This window comes from Indicator indicator, chromosome 1 (assembly GCF_027791375.1).
Source record: "Indicator indicator isolate 239-I01 chromosome 1, UM_Iind_1.1, whole genome shotgun sequence".
NCBI classification, from domain to species: Eukaryota; Metazoa; Chordata; class Aves; order Piciformes; family Indicatoridae; genus Indicator; species Indicator indicator.
In genome coordinates, this window is record NC_072010.1 from 94,852,793 (window position 1) to 94,866,828 (window position 14,036).

At 40.1% G+C, this 14,036-nt stretch overlaps 1 protein-coding gene across 1 annotated transcript in view; it reads right to left on the reverse strand.

The window, feature by feature from the left end:
- RIMKLB (ribosomal modification protein rimK like family member B) overlaps positions 1-12,917 on the reverse strand; it is a 40,940-nt gene extending 28,023 nt beyond the window's left edge. The window contains exon 1 of the mRNA XM_054388747.1: positions 12,743-12,917. Coding sequence (XP_054244722.1) covers positions 12,743-12,917 — 175 coding nt within the window. The remainder of the gene's footprint in view (positions 1-12,742) is intronic.
- Positions 12,918-14,036: the final 1,119 nt, after the last annotated feature.

Below are 14,036 nucleotides of genomic sequence, written 5' to 3' on the forward strand. Positions count from 1 at the left end.
TAGTGACAGGCATAAATCAAGTCTTCTACTTGCTGTGATGTCTTTGACAAATCTTAACTTTCCTATAAATTGTTTCTTAACTGGTAACCATAGCAAATCATTGCATTCATACTACAAGAACATTTGGAGACTCGAAAATCTCTCTTATGAAGAAGAGAGAACTGGGGCTATTAGTCTTGAGAAGGCTGAGAGGGGATCAACATCTCTAAATATCTGAGGGGTGGTTGTCAAGATGAAGGTGACAATCCCTTTTCAGTGGTGCCCAGTGACAGGACAAGGAACAACATGTATGAGCTGGAACACAGAAGGTTCTACTTCAACATGAGGAGAAACTTCTATACAGTGAGGTTGATGGAGCACTGGAACAGGCTGCCCAGAGAGGTTGTGGAGTCTCCTTCTCTGGAGACTTTCAGTACCCAGCTGGATATGTTGCTGTGCTACCTGCCCTAGGTAATCCTGCTTTGGCAGAAGGGTTTGACTAGATGATCTCCTGAGGTCCCTTCCAACCCCTAACATTTTGTGATTACTGAGGATTTAATCTGTATTTTTAAAACACAGTAAAATTTTCAGATTAATATTATCTGGGGATTATTGAGTAAAATAGTTGGAAAACCAAAAATCCACAATCTCATCAAAAAGCTACTACTGATAGGTCAGACCTTCTGTACTGAAAAAACATATACATTTGTGTTTCATCACAATATATGGTACTTTCACTTCATAAAATACTTTTCGAACAAGTGGTCCCAATAGAGTAAAAACAAACTATCAAAACTATTATTCCCTTAAGGGTCAAACTTAATTAACTCTAATCTATTTAAATACTGTCTCTACCAAAAATTCAATCTCCAGATGATTCTCATTTGGGTGGCCTAAGTGGCTTCAAGATCTAATTGAAAAATTAAACCCATCATTTTTATGAGGGTGGGGGAAAGCAACAGAGTTAATTCATTAATTCAAGACCTCTACGGTACTATTTAGAGCATAAAAAGAAACTTGGAAGAAGCAGCCTGACTCTTCACATTAGGGTCACAAAGGGATTTCGGTACTTTTTGTAGTAAGCATTTGGTGGTGGTGAAGATACTCTTTTCCCTCAACAAGGACAGTTACTTGGATGTATAATTCAAATACTGAGACGGTCATGAGGCCACACAAACCTTCTCAGCTAGACTCTCTTTGTTTATATCAATCTGGTTTGTGTTACATAAAGCAAGTATCTACCAGGTCAAAGATGAAAATATTGTATCTCTAAGGTCAGGACATAAACTTAGGAAGAAGAACATTTTTATTCCATTACTTGTTAAGGTTGGACTCAATCTTAATGGTCTTTTCCAATCTTAATGATTGTATGATTCTATGATTCCTCCACCTAAGACAGAAGTTTTAAGAGAAGTCTCTTACATCCAGGCAAATGCCCCAAACTCCAGATTCTGTACAGTTTCAGCTTTTCTCTCCATGTGATGGATCAATGAATTCCTGAAACGTCTCAGTGGAGATGGATATTGATGACATGCTTGTGATGCTCTAGATACAAAGTGGGAAATGACTGACTACACCTGTAGCAAAGAAAGTTGACCTTATACTAAGAAAATGGGATCAGAAGTGGGCTTTTAAGATAGTGTTGTAAGAGTTAGAGGGATTGGCTGACTCTCATGTGAGTGTATCCACTGGATGTGTAAATGTTTATCCAGGAGAACAGCATAAGCCCGAATGTCTTTCTGAGATAACGAGATCAGCATGAGGGAGCATATACAGGGCTCAGTATGACCCAGAGTACAAAAACCTGAATGACAACACAAAAGGGCTTTGAAGTGAGCAATGGGCTTGAGCTGGCTTAAACCCTGAGCTGAGAATGTCCAGCATTGTGATGGTGTACATATTAGACAGACCTGTAATGGAATCACATTTGTATTGTGATCCAACAGCTCCATCTATGCTACCCATTTCTACCCCTAAACTAGTTCTCCAATAATAAGTAGGTTTATATTCTGAACTAAAGGGAACACTTACACAACTGTTTACAAATAGCATCCTCTTCCACCCTGGCAAATACTTACATTAAAAGGAAACCACATGCACACAGCCCTGAGTTCCATAGCATTGTACCAGAACAGGCTAGATACCTAGAGGCCACTTTGAAATCAAGTTCTTAGAACTCATGGGAGATATTCATTATCTTATGATTAATGCATTTCCTACAGACCCAAGTCTTCTTTAGACAGAAACTGACAAGAAATAGGACTTGATAGCATGCATTTTGAGCATATTATTTCACTGATAGTACTTTACAACTACTGCTGTTATTTACTGTGTTGGTGCAGCCCACTCCCCCTCCTCAGTTAAAAAATCCAATGGATCAAATCACTAGTCTCTTCCAATATGTGTTCTTTCACTATGCTAGTAGTGGGCGTGTTCAATTACACAATATTGCTACATATTTCATGCAACATGGCTTGTCTGAAATTGATAGAACTGTTTTAAAAACACACTTAAAGTATTCCCTTGGATTATTTTTTTACTTTAGCCCTGAAAAGTGCACATTCCTCTCCCCTCTCTTTCATGAAAAATATTCATATGATCTGGAAGAAGAAGTCCCCCACCCTGGTATAATTTCACCAAAAGAAACAAACAAACAAAAGAAATAGAAGCATGCCCTCTCATCAAAGCAAGATAAAACAGTAGGAAAATCCACATTTTACTTGCTGATCCTGTCAAGATGATTAAAAAACACAGCAAGACTTGTACTATATGGAAGTACAGAGTAGTACAGTAGGAAAAACCTTCCATCAGTTGAAATAGTTAAACAGTTCGCTAGCATAATTCTAGCAGGGTTTCTTTGACAATACAGCAAAATACCTTTGTTCTCAGGATTCTGCTCATGTTCTCATGGCACACAACACATTCTCCTTACCAAAGCTTGTTTACACTTTTTACAGTGACAAAGACATTTTAAAACTCCCTATCACACTTCTAATCCTAAAATGGAGTTCAAACAGATATAGAAATCATGTATGTTCTTCCACTTCAACAATCACTGAAGAGACATCATCACAGATTTTTTGTGACATTGCAATTATTATTTGCAACACAAGGAAGTGAAAAATGAATGATAGTTTCATCAATGACACTTTTTTTTTTGTTCTCCTTTTCATTTCAGACTTTCCGTGCAGCAGAGGGCAGACATAAAAGGAAAGTGCTATTCTTGAAACCAGCATTTCACCACATTTCATACACTGAATTTGAAAGAACAAGAAAGGAACCATAGCTGCTGGTACTCCTAGAAGTCAGTATCAGTTACACTGTTTTTTTTTATCAGTTGTCTGTGTATTTTGTTTGAATTCTTTCCTCCTAATTGGAAAGTCTGCAGCAAATTTTCAGATCTTTTCTTATTTTAAATGCATAAACTAAGCAGTCAGAAAAACAAAGTTCTACTCTGGTACTTTATTCATTTTTTCTAATCAAAAAATCTTTCCTGTGAGAGAGGCAGGTCCAGAGGAGGGTCATGAAGATGATCAGTGTGCTACTGCATCTCGCTGGTAAGGACAGACTGAGAAAGTTGGGATTGTTAAGCCTGGAGAAGAGGAGGGTCCAGGGAGACCAGTATTTAGGGGATATACAGGAAAGATTCAGAGGGACTCTGTATCACAGAGTGTAGTGATACAATGACAATTAATAGTTTCAAACTAAAAGAGGGTAGATTTAGATTAGATGTAAGGAAGAAATTTTTTACTGTGAGGGTTGTGTGAAACAGTCTGTCAGAGAAGCTGTGGATGCCTCATCCCTTGAAATGTTCAAGGACAGGTTTAATGGCGCTTTGAGCAACCTGGTCTAGCAGGAAGTGTCCCAGTCCACAGCTGGTGAGTTGGTTTAGATGATCTCTAAGGTCCCTCCCAACCCATTCGATGATTTTATGAAAACACAGGTCTGCACAATGGAAGAGCCACCTCAACAAACTTGAGCAGTACCAGTGTCTCTCATATACACAGCCACTGAGGATCAGTCAGCTGTCCATCATTCACAAAGGGATAACAATTGGAGAAAAGGCACAGAAAACCAAAAGCATTGTCATTCATTATGAAACAGGCAATGGAGTCCTTCTCTGATCACGTCTAGTGAAGTAAGTAAAGTTGCTGGTTGCTGGTTAGATTTTTCATATCAACAATAAGGCAAGGAACAATGGATACAAACTTGAACATAGAAAGTTTCACCTGAACATGAGGAGAAACTTCTTTACAGTGAGGGTGACAGGGCACTGAACAGGGCTGCCCAGGGGCATTGTGGAGTCTCCTTCTCTGAAGACTTTCAAAACCCACCTGGATGCATTCTTGTGCGGACTACCCTAAGTGATCCTGCTTTTGGCAGGGGGGTTGGACTTGATCTCTGGAGGTTCCTTACAACATCTAACATTCTGTGATTCTGTAATGCTTACGGTACTGATACTTCTGGTATCTCCTAATCTCTCACATCCCAAAAAAAACACTTTGGCCTCCTGATTTAAGTGCTGCAGCACACTACTGATTGTGCAGTCATATTTTTACCTGCCTTGGAGGGCAGCATTAAAATACACCCTTCAGTAAGAAGAAGCTAATGTGGTTCAAAACTACACTACTCTGCAAACCTGGCAGACAACTGTGCCAGCACAACTTCCTTAGGTGACAGAAAACAGGGATTGTTGGGAAAATGACACAGAAACTCCCAGTTAAAGTCTGTCTTGTGAAACATTAGGCAAATTTTCATTTCTTGACTATGATGTATGGAAAACACCTCTTTTGCTTTTGTATTTTTACACCTCTTTTCCCCTAGATGACCATTCTTGAGAATTCTAACAATTAAAAACATGGCAGTACTTTCTGACAGGTTTTCTGCCATGGTGAGAGGCATGTATATTCAAGATTATGCGCCCTGGAAACATGATTATTCTGGTTGACTGCTCTAGAACACGTGTAAATCAAAAACTTCTGTCCTTAACACAGCCCTCTGAAATGTCCATAATAAAATATTTCCATGGAGAAACACCTCTACCTCTCTACCTTGCATAGGTATATTTGAACTGAACACTTACCTACCACTGATATGACACACTGACATTTACTGAAGAAACAGAATGATTTTGAGAAGATCACATTCATTGTTAGCCTTCGATATTTAGCAGCTTGAGTTAACAGGGGCAATCACTCACATAAGAATGGAAATCCCAGACAGTAAGGAAGAAAACTTCAGGGACACTCAGGGTCACAGAATAAAAATCCTTTCATCCTATATGCATCCTAAGAAAGCTGTGTTTGGTGTCACAGCACAGAACAAAATCCTTTCTACAACATGTGGCAGCTGTTGAAACGCGTTGTTACTAAAATGTCATAGACTCATTAAGGTTGAAAAAGGCGTCTAATATTATCAAGTCCAAATGGCAACCTAAGACCACCATGGTCTTCAAACTATGACGTGAAGTGCCATATCTGCAAGTTTTTTTTTAACACCTCCAGAGACAGTGACTTCACCACCTCCCTGGGCAACCTATTCCAATGCCTGACCATTCCTTCTGTAAAGAAATTTTTCCTAATATCCAATTTAAACCTCCCTGGCACAATTTCAGGCCACTTCCTCTTGTTCTCTTACCCGATATGTTTTCGATGCTAGTAAAGCAAATTTTTAATTGCTGTTTTTTTCTAGTAGAGATGTGTTTGTCTGAGGTATCTAATAGATTTGATGATCTTAAAAAGGTCTTTTCCAACCAAAACGATTCTATGATCGAATATTGGGGTGGTCACATAGGCATCCACCTCTAAACACATCTACCGTTCCAGAATCCTCTCTACATAGTCCATAACTGTCTATCAGTAATGCTTATAGCTCAATAAGGTTTAACATCAGCCTGACAAGTGATTGAACATCAGAAATGGTTTCAAGTGGTTCTGAGCCCAGTACTTTCAACAATACAAAATTCACCTCACATCCAATCACCTTCCAGTTCTTTGCATACAATACAGTTTGTTCTCCAGCTCTCCAGCTCCCATTATTTAGATACAAACCAATTTCCCAACTCTGCAGAGGAAGCAATGGCTGCTCTGCATGTTTTTAGTAGTGGGAAACAGGCCAACTCTGCAGTGTTGAACAAGGCACCTTGCCAAGGCCACTTGCCTCTGCTCCATCAGTCCCAGAGCCATTCCTGCAAATGGCAGGAAAAGCCCTTAGAAGTAAGGTGCACTGCTGGACTAAATAGCATCAGAAGACTGCTGCAACAGTCAGCAGGAAAAGGAGGAAACTATGTTTCCTACTGTGTGACAGATGATAACTCTTTAGTTGATTTAGAATGGTTCAAAAATATTGACAGCTTTAATACTTTCATACGGCAATTCTTTGGTAGATGTAAAACTTCCCTCTCTTATCATGAATCTAGCTGATTAAGGGAATGGAACATCCCTCTCATGAGGAGTGGCTGAGAGACCTGGGGCCGTTCAGACTGCAGAAGACAAAGCTAATGGAGTATCTGATCAGATTTTATGAATACATCAAGGGTGAGTGTCCAGAAGAAAGAGCCAGTCTCTTTCTGGAGGTGCCATTGAGAGGATGAGTGGCAATGGATGAGGAAAAACCTTCTGTCCTGTGAGGATGACGGAGCACTGGAACAGGCTGCCAACAGGGGTTATGAAGTCTCCTTCTTTGGAGACTTTCAAAACCTGTGTTCCTGTGCAACCCACCATAGGTCAACCTGCTTTGGCAGAGGGTTTGGACAATTATGTCTGGACATGCCTTCCAATCCCCACCATTTGTGATTCGGTTCTTTTCTTACCATGACAACGAAAAGACAGGAACATGTTTGGCGAACCTTACCATTCAATCCCTATCTTTCTATACTTTCAAACTTTTCAATCTTCCAACTATCCTGATTCCTCCATGTTTGTTTCCAATGCTCTCTAACAAAGTATGAGGGAAAAAAAAAAACAAAGCCCAAGTTCACAACTATGTTACTAGTTCAGACCAAATCAAAAATGAAGGGCAGATTGCATGAAATAAAATCAGGTTTTGCAAGGTTAAAGACTTAAACCAAATAATGACTGGTATTTCAAACTGTAGATCCACACAGGAAACCCAAATGCCTAAACCAGCACACAGGCTGGTTAAGAACTGATGACTGTATTCTGCCATTTTATTCCTTACTTAGGGTGATCATTTAAGAAGCATAGAACCCTCTTGGTTGGAAAAGACCTTGACGATGATCAAGCCAACCATTCCCTAACTCTTAACAAGTTTGGTGCTGAACAGTATCTCTGAAGCACCTCTGGGATGGGGGATTTAACCACCTCCCTGGGCAGCCTGTTCCAGTGTTTGAGAACCCTTTCCGGGAAGAAGTTTCTTCCAATATCCAACCTAAACCTCCCCTGGTGCAACTTGAGGACATGTCCTCTTGTTTTATCACTTGTTACTAGAAGAAGAGACCAAATCCCACCTCACCACAACCTCCTTTCACGGAGCTGTAGAAAACCAGAACGTCCCCCCTCAGCCTCCTTTTCTCCAAACAATCCCCGTTCCCTTAAGTGTTCCCCACAAGACCTGTTCTCCAGATGCTTCACGAGCTTCACTGCCCTTCTTTTGACCCTCTCTAGCACCATAATACCTTTTTTGGAGTGAGGATCACAAAACTGAACCCAGTACTCAAGGTGTGTTCTTGGCTGTGCTGAGTCCAGCAGGATGATCACTACCTGGCTCTGCTGGGCACACTATTTATAATGCAGACCAGGATGCTGGTGGCCTTCTTGTCCACCTGGACCCACTGCTGGCCCATGTTCAGCCAGCTGTTTATCAACATCCCTAGGTATTTCTCTGCTGGGCAGCTTTCCAGCCACTCTGCTCCAAGCCTGTAGCCTTACATGGGGCTAGTTGCAACCCAAGTGCAGGACCCAGCACTTGGCCTTGTTGAATTTCATAGAGTTGGTCTGGACCCATTGATTCAGCCCGCCCAGGTTCCTCTGTAAAGCCTTACTATTCTTCAGCAAATCAATACTCCTTCCTAACTTAAGTGTCATCTGCAAACTTACTGAGGATACTCTCAAGCCCATCATTAAGATCATTGACAAAGATATTAAAGAGAACACTTGAAGTCATCCTCCACTTTTTTCCATACATGAATTCCTGTCCATTCATGTGCACCAAGGTTGTTCATGTCTATTTCCATAACTATTTCGGCAATTTTAGCTCAAGAAGTGAAAACATACTGTTTTATGCAGCTGGACTTCTCCACTTATGCTAGCTCAGCTTTTCCCTACTCTACAGAGTACTTCTGCCAGCATGCAATGGAAAAAGGAACATAGCACAGGTAAGCAGGCATTTACTGAAGTCATAAACTATAGCTATTTTCAAAAACTATTTGTTGAAAACTATTTCCAAAACAGATGAAGCATAAATCAGTTTAAAAATTTCTTTCTTATCTTTAAAGGAAAAACTTCAGTTCTCCATCTCTTACCTTGCATTTACATCACCACTGGGCTCATGCAGTGTGAAACACCTAAACTGATCTTGAGCTGCATGCAGGTTCATCATGTGATCAGTAACACTGGGACTTTGCAGATGCTTGAGGTGCTAAACTATTCCAAGCTTCAGCTCAAGAGGAAAAGGAATCAACTAGTATGGCTACACTGTAAGCTTGTCTGAGAATCCGGCCCTGGTGTACAGTTGAGTAATGCCATGAGCCACTATTGGTGTGTCCACTGACTACAATAACCCCACCTCTTTCTCTGGTCACATCGGGTAGAGGGCAAATCTTACCGTTCTGTGCATTTTGTAGGAGTCTCAGCATCATAGAAGTTTTCCACACCTGTCTTTGTCTCTACGCTTCAGTGATATCTGCATCAACCTGTCCATATCCCACCATTCTGCTCAATTTTCCTAGCTTTAGAAGTGTTTTTCCACTCTACCTTCAAGACAAATACTTGTCCTACACTGAATTCTTGATATCTGAAATCTACAGCAAAGCTCCTGCAATCCAAGTCCATTAAGTGTCACTGATTGTATTGTCTACAGGAATATCACAGTTTCAAAGACCATCCTCCAGTTTCCAACTTGACTTTGTAAGTTAACATGCTTTTAACAATTCACTTAAGATATTGTCTAGATTATGAAGAATAGAAAATCACTCTGTTTACAAGTGTATGTGAAAATCTATTACTTCCTCCAATACCACGTCTTACATCACAACATAAGGTAAGCTTTCAACTGAAACAATGGCAGGACTGAAAGCAACAGCAGGTTATTATCCACTCTGCATTGTACAAAATTTTATGGAATCTAGACCCCTCACACAAGAGTAGATAACAGAAAGGGTACAGAATGCATCAACTCCTGCATTTTGTTCCAGAACGCCTTTTTCTAGGTCAACTGAGGACTTCTACAAGGGAAAATGAAACAAAACTCTCACTTCAATCCCCCACAAGAAATCAGTATCAAAACGTGGGCAAGCACTATGAAAATGAGAATTGGAAAATCAAGAGGGAAGATTTTTCATCTCTCTCCAAGAGAAAGAACTGTTTGATAAAAGAAAAATCCCACATCTTCCCCTGAAAATAAATTAATAATCACAATTAAGCTGGTCCAGATTACTTAAAAGGAATTTTCTACCTGCAATCTTTCAGCATTTTTCTCTCCTTACTTTTCAAAATGTCAGTTATTTACATAGCTTTGAATGAATGCTTTGTATGAAATTAATTTCCTTTTTTGCATTCCAGTAATTTCCTTAATTTTTCTCATTCTTCTATTACGTATTCCTCAGCATTACTTTTACAGTATGCACACTTTATCTTTTATCTTCATGCAATAGATGCAACGTTAGGAGATGTTAAATGGAAGGCAGTAGAAAGGCCCACAATTCATGCTTGCTCATAAACAGGCAAAACAGGAAAAAAGAAATTATCAACAAAAAATAAAAACAATACTGAAATCCTGAAGGAGTAGTTACATCTCTTAGAAGCTGCAGCTACAGCCCAGCATGGCTGCCTTCATAGAACACTGTCCAAAGGACAACACACTTGGCAGCAACAAGATGTTTAGCCTTTTTGAAAAGAAGTTGCCTTGATTTGAAGGCATCCTACAGAATTTCAGGTCTTTGATAAAAATCAGAGACATTTCAGACTTAGAAATAAGTAACTAAAAATTTAGTAATAGAGGAATTACAAAAAGCTTGGTTTTCCATACATTTGTTTAAAGCTTGATTGAGAATTACAAAGGGACCTGGACAGGCTAGATTGATGGATCAACACCACTCTACAAACTCAACAAAACCAAGAGTCAGATCCTACAATTTGCTTACAACCAACTCCACAGAAGGCTCCAGGCTTGGGTTAGAGTGGCTGGGAAGCTGGACAGCAAAGAAAGAAGACCTGGGAGTCTTCATTGACAGCTGGCTGAATACGAGTCAAGACATGCTTAGGAGGACAAGGCAGCCATGAGCATCTTAACCACCATCCCGCCCTATTATCAGGAACAGTATGTCCAGCAGGACTAGGGAAGTGATCATCCTGCTGGACTCAGCACAGCCAAGAACATACCTTGAGTACTGGGTTCAGTTTTGTGATCCTCACTCCAAAAAAGGTATTATGGTGCTAGAGAGGGTCAAAAGAAGGGCAGTGAAGCTCATGAAACATCTGGAGAACAGGTCTTGTGGGGAACACTTAAGGGAACGGGGACTGTTTGGAGAAAAGGAGGCTGAGGGGAGACATTCTGGTTTTCTACAGCTCCGTGAAAGGAGGTTGTGGTGAGGTGGGATTTGGTCTCTTATTCTAATAACAAGTGATAGAACAAGAGGACATGTCCTCAAGTTGCACCAGGGGAGGTTTAGGTTGGATATTGGAAGAAACTTCTTCCCGGAAAGGGTTCTCAAACACTGGAACAGGCTGCCCAGGGAGGTGGTTAAATCCCCCATCCCAGAGGTGCTTCAGAGATACTGTTCAGCACCAAACTTGTTAAGAGTTAGGGAATGGTTGGCTTGATCATCGTCAAGGTCTTTTCCAACCAAGAGGGTTCTATGCTTCTTAAATGATCACCCTAAGTAAGGAATAAAATGGCAGAATACAGTCATCAGTTCTTAACCAGCCTGTGTGCTGGTTTAGGCATTTGGGTTTCCTGTGTGGATCTACAGTTTGAAATACCAGTCATTATTTGGTTTAAGTCTTTAACCTTGCAAAACCTGATTTTATTTCATGCAATCTGCCCTTCATTTTTGATTTGGTCTGAACTAGTAACATAGTTGTGAACTTGGGCTTTGTTTTTTTTTTTTTCCTCTCATACTTTGTTAGAGAGCATTGGAAACAAACATGGAGGAATCAGGATAGTTGGAAGATTGAAAAGTTGAAAGTATGGAAAGATAGGAAGGACATGGTAAGGTTGGCTAAACAAGTTAGGATGAGAGAAAATGGCCTCAGGTTGCACCACGGGAGGTTTAGGTTTGATATTAGAAGAAACTTCCTCTCTTCAACCACTGGAAAAGTCTCCCCAGGAAGGTGGTTGAATCCCCATTCCTGGAAGTGTTTCAAAGATGCAGAAATGTGGTGCTGAGGGACACGGTTTAGCATCTGACCTGGAAGAGTTAGATAATGGTTGGACTCAATGATCTTAAAGGTTTTTTTCCAACCAAAACGATTCCATGGTTCTATGATTCTATTCTATGATTCATGCTACATTAAGGTACAAATTCTGAGTTGTAAGATTCCCTTCCTGTGCCGACTACTCAATAAGGAACAAGGTATGGGATCATAATCAGCCTGCTCTTCAGGAACAAGAGTACTTTTAAATTTTCTTCTCACAGAGAACTAGTCCCAAACCATCTTCAGACATTTTTAATCTCCCCTGGATTTCCAGTGATTTACTTTTTTTCTGACTGATATACTGGAAAAAAGAAATGGAAGAGGTAAAAGTAGAAAACAACACAGCAGTCTCCTTCTTCCTTTACGAAACCCAAAATAAAAGTTGAAAATAATATTATAATAGCAAGTGTTACAGAGCTTGACACTTTTGGTATTAATATTTTTCCTATAACATAAGCTTACTATTTACAGAATTCTTTTACTTAGCATTTCCAACACATTTTAATGTCCTCCATTTCCTTTTTAATCACCACAGAAAAAAAAATAGAAATCTTACAATCTAGTTTACAATAGTCTAAGTTGTAGTAATAGGCCAAGCTGTTCTGCTGCATGAACTTTGCTTTTCAGCTCCATCCTTTTTTTGCATATTTGTCACCACATGTTTGCACAGCAGCATGCTTCAACCGTGTCACAGTATCATCTGTAGCTTCAAGAAAACTTGTACTACCCATTAGAAATTCCTTTTAGTTTCATTCAAATATTTGCTATCTTGAAGTCAGAACAGAAACAGAAGGGGAAAAAAAAAGTTCCCAAAGCTCTAAAACATGACCCATGAACTTCAAGAACCTATGCTAAAATGGAACTCCACAGTTTCTTCCTAATTCAGAGATCCTATAGCCCTGGAATCAAAAAACTAAAGCAATCCTCCTCTCCATTCTACAGAGGAAAGGCAAAAATAGTTCTAATGCAAATTAGCAAAGTTAATGATTATATTTGGTTATCACGATAAATACTAGATCACATGGTATCACATACATCAGCACAATTTAGATGACATATGGTAATCTGACACACATGAAAACTCATGACTAAAGAGTATAGATGCTCCTTTTTATGATCTTTTTCCAAACTCCCCCTTCAGCATATTCCCAGCTGTAGCTCATTCTCACCAAGGTTTCCATCCTCAATGGTCAGCACCACTTCATCCATCAGCAAGGCCCGGAAATCTAGCTCCTCTTCACAGCACTTGGCCTTCAGTGCTCTCAGGATCTCCTGCTGAGGGTAATCTTCTCTGATGCGACGGTCTGTTAAGAACCAGAGCCTGGGAGCAACTGAACTGCACATCTTGGACTTGCCTTGCGACCTTCAAGGTTTCCTTTCAATGGAGTTTCTAGATGGTGGAGAAGATGAGACTCTGTTAGAGTACACAGGCTCCTATCTCCATGTTCCCCATTGTACCAAGTCCTACTCCCTCTGCAAAAGTCACTCTTTTTCAATGTAGCGCAACTTTCAACCTCCAAGTGGGAAAACATGGCCTAATCCGCAAAGCGAGTAATGACAGAAGCAAATCCATTTACATAAAATAAGATGTAAATGCTGAAAATCAGATCTTGGTCCTCTGCCTGCTTTCATCCACAAGAAGTACACATGTGACATAACTTCTCGTACTGGAAACAGCATGCCCCTTTCCTAACAGTACCAAGACGCATGGCAAGGGCTAAGAATATTCTAAATGGCCATGCGTGAAGGCCAGAATTTCAACATCATAATTGGGGTAATTTCTTACAATATGAAGTAACTCAGCATCTCTCCTAGGTACTGCTAGATGACAAAGGGGAGACTTGATGTATCCCTTTCCACCATATATGGAAAATGAGAGTGCTGAATTCCTTATGTTTAAAAAGCAGTCCAGAAGAAAGGAAGAAATAAACTAAAATGGCACTTTTCATACAAATATTTCAAGACGGATTTGCTCTTACAAGTACTTCACATCTACCGTGTAGTATATTTAGAATTGTCCAGAACATACTAAAATAATGGAACAGAATGTTAATAGCAAACATTAACACAAGCAAGATGAAGCAAATCAGTTTGAACCTCAGTACTGGCCCTTTCTTCTCTCCATGTTGATTGTTTTTTTTAAACACTTTTATCCATAACTAGCACTCCTGAATTCAGCATAAAACCTAAAAAAAAAACCCGTTCAAATTAAGAATTCCAATGGTGTTGGAAATCACCATAGCAAGCTACAATGCAGGAGGTTCCACCTCAAAAGGAGACACTTCTTTACGGTGAGAGTGATAGAGCACTGCAACAGGCTGCCCAGAGAGGTTGTGGAGTCTCCTTCTTTGGAGACTTTGAAAACCTGCCTGGATGCATTCCTGTGTGGCCTGCCCTAGGTGATCCTGCTTTGGCAGGAGTGCTGGATTCCATGATCTCTAGAGGTGCCTTCCACCCCATAGC